We start from the raw sequence: 16,437 nt of genomic DNA on the forward strand, positions 1-16,437 counted from the left end.
GCAGGTAGGATATAGCCTCAGTCAGGAACCTAACCAATTCAGATTAAAACAGACAAACCAACCAACCAAGACGTGCATTTCAGTTCTAGGATGAATGAACTTCTTGCAATTAATACAACTTTGAAAGTGCCAAATAAGGAAAGTAAACAGAATTGAGCTTATATATTTGCTATGTAACAGGCTGAATGGGTCAAACTATCTTCTATTGCTTATAAAGAGGTAGTTTTACATCAAACAGTTTTCCTGACAGTACCAACCAAGTAAACTGAAGAGTAGTTCACTCCTTTAATATTTTTTAAACTAATCCTTGCCACACTGCAAGCAGCCTTTACACATCCTGTAAATTTATTTGTGGAGAAAAGACTGGGTCCATATTGTATTGGAAATGTTGAAAGAATTCCCAGCTGAGGGAAAAGAAAACGGTTAAAATTAAAATCCTGAATTATGTGTGGAATTATGTGCTACACTATAATATAGAACAAGTAATTAGCTGTGTTCTTAGACTAACATATGTAGCACTTTAACATATGCAACCCCTCATAAAAAGCATGCACACATTTCACAAAAATGTGATACAAACTTCAAATTCTTCTTGGTTACACTTGCATGAAATTCGATCCACTTTGTAACACTTTTGTGCATTTTAGTATTAACAACACATTGGTAACAGAAACGAGTTACACTGTTAGAGCATCAGAAGCAAACCTCTGACCTGCTGTAACCACATTTGCTTTGATGACTAAAGATGCATTTCTGCATGGATCGGTTCTTGTTTCTTCACAGTGACTCACTCACTGGCTTCAACAAAGTTTCATATACCGTTGCACAGATTCATTCACAGAAACAATCCTGTGAGTTCTGACACTTGCTTGAGGGGGGGAAGAGACAAAATAAAAATAAAAATAAGCCAAAGGAGGGAGAAGGCGGTCCAACCTGGACAGTACCAAGGTGGGCTCCACCTACTCTTGCGCTCACAGGACTGCTAAGCTCTATACCAATGGGCACATCACTCCATATGCACAAGCAAACCTGAGTGCCAGCCAAGGTATAGCTGTTTCCAATACCTTCCATTCTGGATGGTCAACGAGAAAAGATTTTTGGGTATATGGGACTCATAGTTACAACCAGCTTTTTATTACTAGAACCAAGTACATTTGGCCTGAAGTCATTAAAGTTGGGTCAACATGAAGCTTCTTTGTACTGTTTTTACCATCGCTTGTTCTTCATATGAATGAATTATGTGCATGATATGTAATTCTAGTCTAAAAAAGTCATCATACTTGCTATAAGAAACTTGTTAGGACTTAGTTGCAAATTTATATCAAGATCTGCTTATCCTGGGAGGCTTAATATCAGAAAATTTGAAGGAAGCAATATAAGCAGCCACTCAACATGAGACTCTGACTTTTGTTCAGGAATCTCTTTCAAGTGAGAAAACAACCAGTTGGTTACCGTGCTATCACCCATAGCATTTCCATGATACCATTTGATACGAAAAAACCATACTAATATGTTGCTTCTGAAGACAGATATTAAAGGGAACAAAAGATGCTTGCTCTCCTCCGATTCGCTTGAGATGCGGAGAATTTGAATAAACAGTTAAAGCACTTCCGTATCTCTATCTAGACTCTGGACTGCATCTATCCTTTCAGTCAGAATATCACATCTGATGAAGACTGAATTTTCTTCTCATGAACCACAGAAGTCAGGTCAGGTAAGCATACTATTTTGTTCATTTCCAACAGGACATTTGGCATAGGAAAACCTTGATTTAAGTGCCTGACAAAAAACTTCAAACCATTCTATCACTCCATTTCTGAACAACACACCACTACTGACCATCATGACTTGTTTTTAGCAAAAATGAAACATGGAAGCTACATGATCTGTATTTAAAATGCAGTTTCACACAAACAACTTAAATAATTGTTCATTGTGGAGGAGGGGAGAAGACATTTTATTTGAACCTGACTTCTAAGAAATGAAAACAGCAGTTCAGCTTGCCATCAAATATTGAATTATTCCAACAATAGATTTGACCGAAGCGGTTTAGCAGCCTGATAGCCCAATTGCTTCTGATGTAAAAGTTTTGCAGGTGTCTTCTTTGAACTAGGAATCTGGAAAAGCATATCTTCCAGTGTGCACATGGTTATCCGTCCTGAAGTTTGTAGTTTCATATAAATATCTCCTAATTTGACAGAAAGGTTGGGGTTTTCTTCCATCTTTTCCCTGACTGTAGCCAGCTAAGGAGGACAAAATGACAGACTGTTACAGCTCAGCAAGCAAAGATCTCATGCAATCAATATATTGAAGACAAGCAATCTCTCAAAATAAAAAAAAGTCCACAACGTGAGATATGTGGCTAACGCAATGACTCATAAGAAGAGGAGTTTATGCAGCACACATTACACATCACCAGACAATGGTGGAAATGCACTGGATACCTATTAGAGACAGTTTATTAGATTTAAAACTTCCTCAAAGTTGTACAGTCCTAATACAGACTAACACAATTATTTTCTATTTAAAACCAAGAAATGTAATTGCTTCCTGGAATCTACTTTCCAGATCAACATAACTGTAGTTATTATTATGTATTGCACTAAATGTACAGTACAGTACAAATCAATAAAAGTCAGGCTATAGAACACCGAGAAGTTCTGTATGCCATACACAGAGTATGAGCTCAAGTATAAGTGAATCTCTTAAAAATTGTTATTGATCAATAACCTTTTGTGGAAGGAACGGGTTAGAACTGATGCTTAGTCTTCTTAGGGACTGTTACAAATTTGCCAGACAAAATCAAAATAGAATATTGACACACGCAACTTTTATTGCAATGAATTTACAAAACGAACTGCTGTGTAAAAAAAAAAATATTTTCAACATAGCAGTTAAAATACATGGACTATGTTTCGAAAGGTATGCCCCCCTTCCACCTGGTATTTGTTATTTTACATACCAGTTATTCATTTTGTTTAATAGCCAGCAGTGAAAGGTTAAGTATGTAATTATTAGCCCAGTCTTAAAATATCTTTTTCCATAGACACATTCAAAATGAATACACTAATAAGTTTCAGGAAAAGCAGCAGCAATGCTGCCAAGTTGATAGGGGTACATATGTGGGCTGAAGAAAGCCTTCTTGGTGATCAATACTGTAAAAGCTATTTTTTATGGTAAAATATGGTAAAACAGCAAAGGCTATTATTTCCTATATGACACTTCTCTGTATTAGCATCACAGGTCTTTGCAAATGTTACCAACCAAAGAATATCACTGTAATCAGAACTTTGTTCTCATTTTTACATCAAATAAAAATAGCATTGAAGGCAAGGGATTAAGTTATTTAATGCCACTAGGGAACGCTTCATCTACATTCAGATGAAATTTGAGATTCTAAGAGCAAGATCCACAATAAAAAAGGGAAGTGGACAGCTAAGTGCTTTGTCCAACAGTACAGAAAGCCAGCCAGCTGCTTTGGCATCTGAATGCATCAGAACCCAAACAACTTTAGTTGGGTGAACTCAGGAACCTAAAGTTCTGTAGCCGAACCACCATCACCATGGCTTAGCCAAGCACCATGGACCCCTCACTACTCTCACTACTGTATACTTACCACCTGCTCAGAAAACTCGATTTTTTTCACAAAGGGAGGAGTATCTACTTCCACTGCTGCCTCTAAGATCTTTATAACTTCTTCTAGCGAACCAGATCTGAGCTGGACAAGAACCTTAAAAATAAAATAAACGCACACCATACAAACAGTACTTATAATCAGAATGCAAATCTTAAAAAAAGTGTTTGAGGAAGACATGAAGCAAAGCAGGACAAAATAATTTCTAGAAGCTGCCCTGATAAAAATCCATTAATCGTGAAGAAAGCACAGGGAATGATCAATTTCCACAGACGTTTGGGTTTTTTTCCCCACAGCTGGGACCTGGAAAGGAAGGGTGAGCCTGGAGGCAGAGCTCCTCTGATGGAGCTGCATTAGCTGTTGTTGAATGAAGTGGATTTTTTCTGTATCTTGGAGAGGTCACTTACAGGACATATGCAGTAGACTTTCTCTCAGGTAATTGAAAAAAAAAAAAATTGTTGTATGTACATATGCGGTTAAGGTCCATAGGGCTGAAAGAGGCCTGAAGTGGGCAGAGCACAGCTAAGGAAAGCATTCACTTGGAGCTGTGGTTTTTAAAATCTCTTGTAGCAAGAAAGCAAAAAGTCACAATGTTGTAAGTAGAAATTATTCACGGGTCTATACTCAGAGATACAGGACTTGTCTGCTTTCCATTCCCACCTATGCTAGGAAGCAATTTTAAAAAATGGGGGGAGCATGTTAACAATTCAGGATGTAACTCATACAACTGACAGAAATAGTCTTTTGGCTCAAAAACAAGCTCAGTCTGTGCAACTAAGAAGCTGGCCTTCAGTTACTTTGCACATGGGAGTTTTTTTTGTCCAGTATAGCATACTTCTCTGCAAGATTCTAATACAAAGCAAGCATACTTACTTTAAGATTACTGTATAGTTTGTTCTCTGTTTTCATTATCTGGGAACAATAAAATTTGGCTTGCACTACATCATTCTAGGAAGGAATTATAAATAATAAAAAAATACGGTTAAAAGTGTGACACGCACGAACAATAACAGTCTTTCACAACTTTTCAACAAATCACAAACCAGCATTAGCATAGAACCCCTCTCACCAAGACCCATAGACTCCAAACAGCCTGTGAAAGGAACACCCCATGCTGAAGTCCCCATGTCATCTGGCTCTTTAGCACATCAGACAGTACTCCCTGCCCCAGATCAGCAAGAAAAGGAAGCACGTAACCAACACTGAGCATGAGAGCATCTAAAAGACAAAAGATTTTATGAAACACATGCTCAGTTTGGCACACATCAGAGAACTTAAATCAAGTGCAGCATATGTTAATGTGGGTATTAATCATGCCCAGCACTTTTAACCTTTTGGACGTACACATTTGCAGTACTGTATCTATGCCATCAACTGATCTGTATAGACAGTAAATGTTACACTGACATTTACTAGACCAACCACTGTTACTTGGGATCAAGAAACATCTTACTCACAGCAAGATGTACTGTCAAAGATCATGCAGATTAAGGAATAGTTAAGCATAATGTGGAGCATTACTCTGTTTGCAAAACATGAATTTTAACTGATTTTTACATACAGCAACAGCATCAAGGATATTTCATGTTGTTTCAGAGACAGAGCTTTTGTTTTTCAACCTCAGTGCCAATGAGAAGCCCTGTCATGCCATCATGCACATGAATAAATTAATTTCAATGACGTTATTCTTCAGTGTCTCTGTTTACAGAGACAGTCCAAAAAAGATGAAAGTGCGTAACAAAATTTTAACAATTCTACTTCATTCATTCAAATCCATGAACAGCAAATTGCTAGCTCTTACAGCGCCTCTGACTTCAGTTTAGACATGAAGCAGAGAAGGTTCAGAATTTCCTCAAGCTGCATACACCAATTAATGGCAGAGGACATACTAGACTTTAGAATTTCCTAGTTGTTATGCTCCTGCTCAATCTTCCACCTCATACTGCCTCAGAGCCTCTTCGTGTCAGTGAAAACCTCCCCCTGAACAAACATGCTGTGGAGAAAGACAGGCCATCTCCCAGGCAGAAGGGCAATACACATCATAGCCTTTGAATTTGCCTCCCAAGATAAACACTTTCAAGAGATGATTGTGTAAATATTTTTAATTATCATTTTAATTCTGTTTAAAGGAAACTATCACTAAATAGCAGTATCTGCAGGACTGGGTCAATGGTTACATCTAACCTGCCGGCCCAACCCTCTTTCATTTTCTAAAAATACTCCATATGGCATTGTCACTAGCACAAAACGCCTGTGCATTAGACTCAAGACATATGTTTGGATTTCAGAATTTTCACATTCACTTTGTGTGGGAATTGTCTATAACCCTACTCTTTCGAGAGCCTAAAAGTTCTACTACTTGAAGTTATTACATAGGCCAGTTATGCTTCCTCTATGTTAGCTTCCTTTCACTGACTACTTTACTACAATAAAACTATAGGGATTAAGGCACAAATCAGAAAAAAAGGTACTGTACCTGCTTCAGAGCAGTTGCCACAGCAAAGCAGAGCGCTCGCAGTGGTAATGTGTCCCCTTTTAGCTGTGCTTCTTCAAGCAGTTTTGCAGAGATTTTGCAAGACTCCAGGTTGTCCTGCATAGAAATTTCAAACCTAAGTTGCACTTCTTATTCTTGTGATCTGAAAGGACTGCAGGCAATTGCAATCACATTCAGAAGGCATTCAGAAGTCAACATACTGTAACATCACCAAAGCAACCCATATCTTAACCCAATCAAGCACATTCTGTGCAGCACTTCTTGAGAAACTTAACATCAAAATAGGATATTCAAAACTACAGAGTTCAGAAAAGAGTAAAAATAATTTCCATTATTTTAACAACTACACCTTGCCCTAACTGTTTTGGCTTCTACAAGAGATAAAACCACCCTGGCAGTACGCTAAAACTGACACACACTTTCCTTTCCACTCTCCAATCATTCCCAAACCAGGAAGAAAGTTGACTTTTTGTCCTTACTTTATTCTAAAAGCTACATTAGATAGTTAATGAAAATCAATATTTTCTAACCATTGAACTACTCAGCACCATTATACTAAAGAAATCTGTGTATGTGCAAACTTGAACATTCAGCAATTTTTAGCCTCTCATATGGATTAAATCTTGCAAGATGTTTCCAACGGACATATTCTAATATGGTAACTTAGACATTTGCCTGTTTTCCAACACAGAAAGCTTCCATTATTGCTGGGACTATTTTCAATAGGAGTCTAGAGTAAAAGACAATGAGTTTACCTGTGTATGATCTCACAACCCACCAACTCTCAAAAACAATGCTCTTCACACTAGAAATTACGAGTAGAGCTGACTGGACCCCATACAAAATAATAAAGAATCATAGAATGGTTTAGGTTGGAAGGGACCTTAAAGATCATCGAGTTCTGACCCCCCTGCCGTGGGCAGGGACACCTCCCACTAGACCAGGTTGCTCAAAGCCCTATTCAGCCTGGCCCTAAACACCTCCACGGATGGAGCTTCCACAACTTCTCTGGGCAACATGTTCCAGTGCCTCACCACCCTCACAGTGAAAAATTTCTTCCTAATATCTGATCTAAATCTACCCTCTTCCAGTTTGAAGCCATTCCCTCTCATTCTATCACTGCATGCCCTTGTAAAAAGTCCCTCCCCAGCCTTCTTGTAAGCCCCTTTCAGATACTGGAAAGATGCTAGAAGGTCTCCCCAGAGCCTTCTCTTCTCCAGGCTGAACAACCCCACTCTCTCAGCCTGTCTTCATTGGAGAGGTGCTCCAGCCCTCGGATCATCTTCACAGCTCTCCTCTGGACCCACTCCAACAGGTCCATGTCCTTCTTATGTTGTGGGCTCCAGAACTGGATGCATTACTCCAGGTGGGGTCTCACCAGAGCAGAGCAGAGGGGCAAAATCACCTCCCGTGACCTGCTGGCCACACTTCTGATGCAGCCCAGGACACAGTTGGCTTTCTAGGCTGCAATCACACATTGCCAGCTCATGTTGAGCTTCTCATCAATCAACACCTCCTTCTCCTCAGGGCTGCTCTCCATCCATTCCCCAATGAGCCTGTATTTGTGCTTGGGATTGCCCCTACTAAACTTAAGTAATAGCCATGATTTAAGGGACAGTGTCATCCTTTGGTTGCTTAATGGATACTCTTCTGTGCCACTGCTGAATGGTTTGCACAGCTTGTGAAAATACCTTTCCAACCACATGAAAAAAACATGGTTTAAACAATGTTCTTTGAAAATTTAGAAACGTTCTGACCACCAGAAGATTGATTATTATTACATAAATATTTTTTTTTGTCATCAAAAGGCCTATATGCCTTTCCTGCACTAAAAGAAGGACCATCTGCTACCTTAGAGGATAGCAGTGCCTTACAATGATTTAAAACATTCCAGAGGTGTTTAGAGTTGACCTCTAAAACACTTCTGTACAAAGATTAAACATCAATTCCTTTGCAATAATCTGAGCTTTAAGCCTTGTACATTTTTCTGTACGGATCTCTGGCATGACTATTCAAAAGAAACCAAGAATTAACCTGGTTCCTGGTAAAAATCCAGCACTGTTCGTAATGATACCAGCACCATTATTTCCCATATTCAAGTAGTGCATCTTGAAGATATTTCCCTTCAAGATTTTTTCTGAAGTTTCTAATGTTGCATCCTAAGCAAAACCACTTCTGAGCTTCATGGTTTCTCCTACCACTAACAGCTGAATCAACAGATTAAGCTTTTGAAAGAGCTCCACCTAATCCTCTTTAGTGCATAAAGGGTTACTACAGCTTATTCCCTTATTGATAGTATTTTATCTTAATGAAAAAAAAAAAGCCACAAATTTATTGTGGCTGTTAAAGCAACCGGGTGACAGTTTAGAATCATTTCCCCTCTATTTTTATCAATTCGCTAAACAAGCAATGATGGGCCAGATTCCCTACTGAAAACACAAGTAAGGCCAGAAGTAGTAGAAAACAGAAGTCTCTGGAACCTCTCCCTGTTGCACATGCCATGGATCCCAGCCCTCTGACAGAAGGCCATGGAAAGAACCATGTAAAAATTTTACGAAGAAGCTACAGCAGACAGATTAAAGGATACCTCAGAGAAACAACAGGACTTTCTGTGAATGCCTTCACTTAAATGGGCACAGTATAGACCAAGGAGCAACCATGAAGTGGTAATTATTGGCTCAGTGGATGCTAGTAGCAAACACCAGCTTATAAACCTGGGTTGTAGCATAATGTCAGAGTCTACGTACATTCGTAACTTCATAAAAATGGTGCCTTCTACGTAGAACTGGTAACACCCCTGAACTGACTGTAACCATCAATCTCTAGCTGATTTCAACAGCAGACAACTTCCATAGCTCTTTTTCAGCTCTGTCCACTGTCCTCCATTCTCCAAACACCAAAGCCACACAGCTGTTGTTGCTTCCCCTGATCTAAAGGCAGCCCTGATTCATTAGAATTGAGAATTTCAGAAGCACCACATCAATTACTGCTGAGCTATCATTTTAGGCCAACTCCTTTTTATCACATATCCACTCAGTTTCATTGCATGGTTAACTGAGAGACTTGAGGAAGTTTAATCTAGTGGTACATCTTTTCCTCAGCTAGTGTCTTTCTTCCCAGAAACATGGGGAAATTGAAGAAGAGTTTGGGAAGGGACTATGTTAATATTTCAAATTGCAGAACTGATTCAAATCTGGAAAGGAAGATTAAAACAAAAAAGTTTGGGGATCTCACTTTGCTACAAAAGGGAAACAGTTCTAAGGAAACACTTGCAGAACCTATGTAGCCTAGTTTCTTACTGTGTTCATGCTCTTTTTCTCTGAGCTAAAAATACAGTTAAGCTCAAGGGGCAGCCTGTCTCTCGCTGAAGGCATTCATTTAGGTTTCTTTTCTCCACTCAGCTGCCCATTTTCATCAGGCATGTAGGAGCAGATTACCTTTGAGAACTCTAATCCTTGTCAAATTTGAGTGCAATTACAGAAATGGTTCAAGGTTACTTGGAGGGGGAGGGGAAAAATGGATGTGAGATGTCTGATAAACAGAACCTATCATACATATGCCTTGTCTCTTAAGAAAGCCAGACTATAAAAACAATATTGAGGCTCAAGCGCAGAGATGCACAGATCCCAGAGAAAGAATACTATCAGCTAATCAAATGCTATATCAAATTTGTTCCTTAGTGCTTAGGTCAATGTAATTTTTTAGAGATTTGCTTTGTGACATTAGTTTGTATGAGAAGTTATATATGTGCACCATATCACGCACCATGAAGCAATTTAGGACTCAAACATGTATAAAATACTTGCACCAGATAAGAAATCATGCCTGGGAACATAGGTAAATTTTAAAATAAAAAAAAAAAAGGAAGATACAGTCAAGGCACTTCAAATACTTTTTCACCATGCAATACTTACCAGTTTGTAGCATATTGCAAATGCAAGTAGATAGGTTTCTTTGTTGAAAGGTATACCTTGTTTTTTCATTTCTGCCAGAACTTCCAAAGCGCCTATCAAAAACACATTAGTATTACTCACTTCACAAATTTAAGGCTGTACTTTTAGTAACTGGGAAAAAAAAATAATCAACATGGTATGAGCTTAGTAGGTCTATTTCAAAATAAGAATGTAAACAGAAATCTATTTTTTTTTAATTAATACATTTCAAGAAATTTAATTTAGGGTCAGTTGGATGTAAATATTTCTTCCCAGGGAGGAGTTTTTCAATCTACATTGGCATCTGGCCTTACTGTTCTATTATTTTCATACAAATCTAAACCTAAATTCTAGATACTTGACAAAGCCACTCGCATTCTTCCTAACTGCCCAGAAAGCCAGCCTTTTAAACACACAATCCGCCATTTTAGGCAAACTAACTAACAGCACCTCAATAACGCACATACTTCACTACACCACAAAATTACATTCAGGCTCTGATCTAGTTATTTTTACAGTGGCTGGACTTAGATTTGCCAAACATCAAGAGACCAAGCACTGCATATTCAACAAATTCAAATCAAGGGATTTGCTTGAAAAGCTTACCCCATACTCAATTTAAGATTTTCTTCAGCCAGGTCAGATGATTCCCCCTTATCCTCACAGAGGGCCAAACCGATTTGAAGCATTTGACTTAAATACTGTAGTAGCCACTCTTTGTGGGCACACTAGTAAGACAAACCAAGAGAAGACTACGGTCTGGTTTTCTTATCAAAGGAAAAAGGGTACCCTTCCCTGCTCTGACACAAATGCAGAACTGCCAAAAAGTTATTGAAGAACTTACTGTTCCAAAAACCACGTAAACCAAACTTTGAACAGAGAAAATAAAAAGCTATCGGAAATTACAAACCAAAGAGAAGTTAAGCCTTCAGAGAAGAGAGTTCAGGAAACCAGCCCCCCTGGATAATCACAATTCTGTGTAACTAGGAAAGGTAAGAATACCATTGCAAGTATGAAAAAGATACAGCCTTCCATTTTTATTGCATGCTACAGTGATGCTCATTCACATCTACACTGATTTACATGAAGTTTGGCCTTCTAAAACCATAAACCAATCAGCAATATTCATTACAAATATATATATTTATATAAACACACACACAGTGAGAAGCATTCTCCTGAAAATGCATTTGCCTTAGCAAACACAGTACTTACTTTCAAAATGGCCCTTTTTAAACAACATAGTCATCAAAATATGGAATGATGTACTCTCTGAGAAAAAACCACGCAAGTTCTGGAGAACAAACAGACAAACAGAGCAAGTGTAAAGAAAGTTAGGACAGTGAGCATTCTTACTGTGCATAGCACATAGCACTTGACTGTCCCTCTGCCAAGTAATCTCTAAAATACCGGTGACTCAGTATGGTCAAAAGCTCACTAAAATTAAACAGAAGTTTCCTAGAGACTCCCACTATCATTTTTTTGTTTTTTGTTTTTTTTTTTTTTTTTTAAAATGAAAGATTGTGACCTCTAAGTTAATGCAAGCAGAAGTGACTGACTAATGGCAACTCCAAAATCTCAGCAGAAATACAGCTTACAGCTGATTTACAATATCTTTGGGCTAAAGTACCACCACCATGAAACCGAAAGACTTTTTTGCTAATCAGAATATCAAATGATGAACAGATCAGCACAAGGGCTTGAGTGATGACAAGCAGAGTAGCAGAAGAAAGAGCAAGTATATTTTACATTCCACTTCAATCACACTCTGTGTTGGTAATAGCCAAATAAAATGCCAAAGGTATTAAGTCTACATTTCTGCAGCAGAGTCCAAAGAAGAAGTACTATACCTTATCATCCATCTGTTACTAAGTCCTGCAAGTACTGCAGGACCTGTCTTAATGACATAAATCTCAATCAAAACAAAACAAAACACACACATACTCTTACACACACCCAATTTAAGTGTAGTAGACCAACCCAGACTTCTCCCATTTCTGGCTAGGCATATCTTACACCTTAATGAATTAACGTCATAGAAATGACTTTCTACAGGCCAACAGAGATTTTTGAAGGCACAACATTATTGCACAGAATCTTTTAAATTTATTTTACACTGGGCATGATTAATATCTTGTCACAGCATTTTACAGATGTTCAAAAACAAGTCCTTAAGTTTCTTCAGCACTAAAATGGCCAAGTTCCTGAGCTGATGAATATCATACCACCTCTATATGGTTCAAGAGGAAGTCTGAAGCACAGATTAACATGACAAATCTGTTGGTGTAAATAAACCAAGGGATTTCAGACGACTACTACATAAAAACTCAGAAGTGTTCATTTCCAAAAATGATCTAATGCAACACAGGATGCAGAAAAACATGCATCAACTATGTTTATTTGAGGAATTATTTTTTAATCAATACTTTTTATTCAAATGATGCAATTATACAGAACTACAATAATAAAGTTATCAGTCAAACTGGCATTTCATTTTCTTTTAGTTATTGTTTTGCTATTTTAAAAATAAAACCCATATAATCTGCATTCTTACATTAATGTCACAGACATCCTTGCTACTGCAGCACATAGACTTCAAGCCCATGCAAGGCTCATATGTAGCATATCAATTACTTATATTTGACTAATAATAATAATAATATTTTCAAAATACAGAGGGGAATTACCTGATCTTTGATAAGTTCTACTGCAGGTCTTTCAAGGTTCAGCTCATAACATAGCCTCATAAAGAGGGGCCCAAATTTAAAATTATGTAAGGCTGTGATACCATTCTGTTCATGGTACCTATTGAAAAGATTAAAAAAAGTTAATCACACAGGGCATGGAATTTGTCAAGGGAAAACAGCTTTGAACAGACAGCAAGATCTGTAGGTGCAATGACAGAAGCACACTTCTCTATCTGCACCAGCCAATGACAATTAGATAACAGGAGATTAATTTTATGGAAAAAATACTGTTTTGATCAAACTAATATATTAAATAGCAGTATGTAATCTCTTCTATTCCCAGTAAAGTAACCTGCATTAGATTAGTAGTAGAATGGGTGTCAGCCACGAAAATTCCCAGCTACTTTACCTTCTATGCATAGAGCAATAGCACAGGAAAAGCAGTTTATTTTAGCAGCAGTACCTGCTAAATACCTCAACTTTTTCTCTCCGACACTAAAAAATAAATAAAAATACAAAAATAAAGCGTTTCACTTTTTTGTTTATAGCTCTTACACTGTAATTGCTGTGAAGGCTTTCATTCACAAAACCTCCTGACCTGCCACTGCTGGGTCCAGACCAGTTTATAACCAGGTGTGTCTTGGCTGGAAAATGCCACTGAACACATCACTACCTCTTAGCTGAGAGATGACGTTTCTGTGTGGCTCGCCACTCATTCTGCATACCGGCAGAAACCACTTTGCTCCCATAGCTTGACTCTCCTTTGATCTAAGAGTCTCTGAAGGGTTGCAAGATCCAAAGTAAATGAAAATACAGCCTTAGCTTAAGGGATTAAGTATGCATATAGCCACTGAATTAGGGCAAGTCCTCAAGTGCAGATATAACCTCATCTAATAAAAGCAAAAAAATAAAGACAGAAAAGAGTGTTACCTGGATTGTTAAAAATACCTGTAAATAACTTTTCTGGCTAGTTCCACATCCGATGAAGTCTGACATAAATGCAGTAAATTTTTTAATTCATTTTTGAAAATCATTCCATTTTTCTGTAATTTTTCTTTAATATTTTTAAAATATGGATCTGAAAATAAAACACAGTATAGCAGCATTCTATAGACAATTTCATTACCTGTGTTGCATACTTGGTACCTGAAACATGGAAATTCAGAAAGCTTGTTTTTTTCACCAAGAAAAATGCATAAAGCTTCTCACAGACAAGCAGGTGTTCCCAGGAAGTCATGTCAGACTTGGAAAACCAAGAAGATGCTTATTGTGAACTTAATTTCATTGTGTATGTTACAGAATATCTCAGGTAATACAAAAATGTTGAAGAGGAAGGAAGTTTTCTAAGTGACATTTTCTGCCTTATGTTCTTTTTTAAAAAGCAAGCAAACAACAAAAACAATCCCACTCAGCATTCAAACAAGCGTAAGAACCTCTACTTAATCATCTGTTCATACAGATGATTTAAATTCCTTCAGAACTGATGCAAACACAAAGAGTCTCATACATAATTTATGTGTTTCTATACATAGCCATAAACTTAAGAGTTGCTTCCCTTCTCCCCCCAAAAAAGAGGTTTCTCTTTTCAGCACATTTTCCTTTAACAAAGCAAGCACAAAGACAAATCCTTCAGTCGGTAATCTAAAGGCTCTGATTCAGGAATACACAAGACTAAAATCACATGCACCACTTGGGAGACCCGTTCCTCTAATGGTGCTGCCCCGTCTTGGGCAGGGAAGTGAACTTTTTTGTAGCAGTTGCTGGGTCACTGCTGTTTCCACGCTAGTAACCTACACAAGTCATCACCCCAGAGAACAATGTATTCAGCTACTGTATGCTTATCTGTTGCTACATGCAAACACAAGTCCTTCCTTAAGACTGAGATGCAGAGCTGAATCCTGTGAAATCAGAAGAATGTATATATGTAAGTACACATACATAATGGTTGTGATGTGTTCAAAGGTGTGCAGAAATTTAAAAAACACCTAGGATCTGAACTGCATTTGTAAAGAACACGTAATAATTATTACAACTACTGTAGGTAATTTTTCAACTGCTGTAGTTAATAATATAACTATTACATTTAATAGTTACATTATAACTATAATAAATAATAGCTATTATCTATTCTGTGTAACAGAATAGTTATTACTGCTTTTTGCATTTCTAAACCAAGTTTATTACTAGCCCTAATTACTTCTTTTCATCTTTCAAGTACAGGACTAAACATGGAGTACAGAAACCATGCACACATACACACAAATAGGTGCTTAGCACATTGTTTTCATCAGTTCTCAGAGTCTAGGATTTGTACAAAAACCCAGATCAACTGTAACCTGTAAAGCCAAATACTTGGCTTCTACAAACCTGTTTTAGCAAGAGTGATTGACCCATACCAATACATTGGTAAACATATCAAGTACAGGATGAATAATCCCCAATATGAGTGTGTCCTTATCACAGCAAAATGTAATAACATTATGACTTACCACTGCCCAATTTCAATTCTACTTTTACTTAATATAGAAAAACTATCACATTGACTTCAACTCCCTCTCTGTCCCAGAAGATTGGTTTATATAAATTTGATTATTTGCCTCTTCCTTGCCACACCAAAAAAAAAAATAAAATTAGCTACATCCTTTGGAACAATTGTCAATTTGTATCACTAGAACACCTGTACCTGATTAAACAGGTGCAGCAAATGGAGTTTTACCTAACCTTTCTCAAATTTTAAAGGCAGATTTATGTTTATATTTATGTTCCTTAAAGATAGGAATTTGTATACACTTTAAACAGCATGACAAAATCTCCATCAGAAAAAAATCCACTGATCTTGCTCCTTCTGTAGTAGGGAAAACCTGACTTTGTTTTTCATATTATTAATATGCATAATCTGGAATTGCGAATTTACATTAGGTAAAAGGATAGGCTAACTAAATTTACAGAGTGGATTAAAAGAGAATTACTGGCATAGGCCTCTGGATAGTTAAGTAGCTATTAGGTTTTGTATTATCTTTCTCTGCTAATTATATATTTGAATCAAGATTTGTAGAGTGAAACAGAATTTTCCATTAGACTATCTGACGAAGTTCGCAAAGCAAGAACATAAACATTTCAGGTCTTACGTAAACACCTTGAATACTTGAAAGCTTCTCCACATTTTCCAACAGCATAACTAATATTGTTTCTTTCTACAAAGCCTCCCAATAATTTTAGCTACAAAAAAATTGCAAGAGAAAGACAGAAGTTGTTGCTTTAAATGGGGTCAATTGCTGTCATATTGACTTTGACTGTCTTGTTTCCTAGGACTCACGCTCAAATTGAGAATGATGATTGTGAAATAAATATTAATACCTTTATTGCCATGAACTTCATTTCTAATTGCCACTTTCATCTGCTGAAATTCTTGTAACTTTATATCATCTTCTGTTAGCAGATACCGCTTCCCTAACACAAGAAAAAAAGAGGAATGTTGAGTTATACGTCACACTGTCTGTTTTAATACTACTGAATTTTGCTTTTATGAATTACTGCTGTTAATTATTGTGTGACGCCAGACCACTGGCAGCATGACACTAAAAAAAGACTGCAAAAAATACAGTTGCTCATGTCACTGGCAAAAGAACCCAAGCGCTATGTCACAGCTTTCCAGAGTTACAAGGATGTACAACAATGGAGATGTATAGA

At 37.4% G+C, this 16,437-nt stretch overlaps 1 protein-coding gene across 1 annotated transcript; it reads right to left on the reverse strand.

Annotated features, from left to right (window-relative positions):
- Positions 1 to 1,938: 1,938 nt before the first annotated feature.
- PTCD2 (pentatricopeptide repeat domain 2) lies at positions 1,939 to 16,198 on the reverse strand (the record flags this gene model as incomplete). The annotated part of the gene is made up of 9 exons (XM_009884268.1): positions 1,939 to 2,243; positions 3,617 to 3,730; positions 4,508 to 4,582; positions 6,111 to 6,224; positions 10,043 to 10,134; positions 11,276 to 11,354; positions 12,748 to 12,865; positions 13,696 to 13,825; positions 16,105 to 16,198. Coding segments are annotated over 9 exons (1,041 nt in total), but the record flags the coding sequence as incomplete, so codon positions are not given.
- Positions 16,199 to 16,437: the final 239 nt, after the last annotated feature.

This window comes from Charadrius vociferus, unplaced genomic scaffold (genome assembly GCF_000708025.1).
Source record: "Charadrius vociferus isolate BGI_N301 unplaced genomic scaffold, ASM70802v2 scaffold183, whole genome shotgun sequence".
In the NCBI taxonomy this organism is placed as follows: domain Eukaryota; kingdom Metazoa; phylum Chordata; class Aves; order Charadriiformes; family Charadriidae; genus Charadrius; species Charadrius vociferus.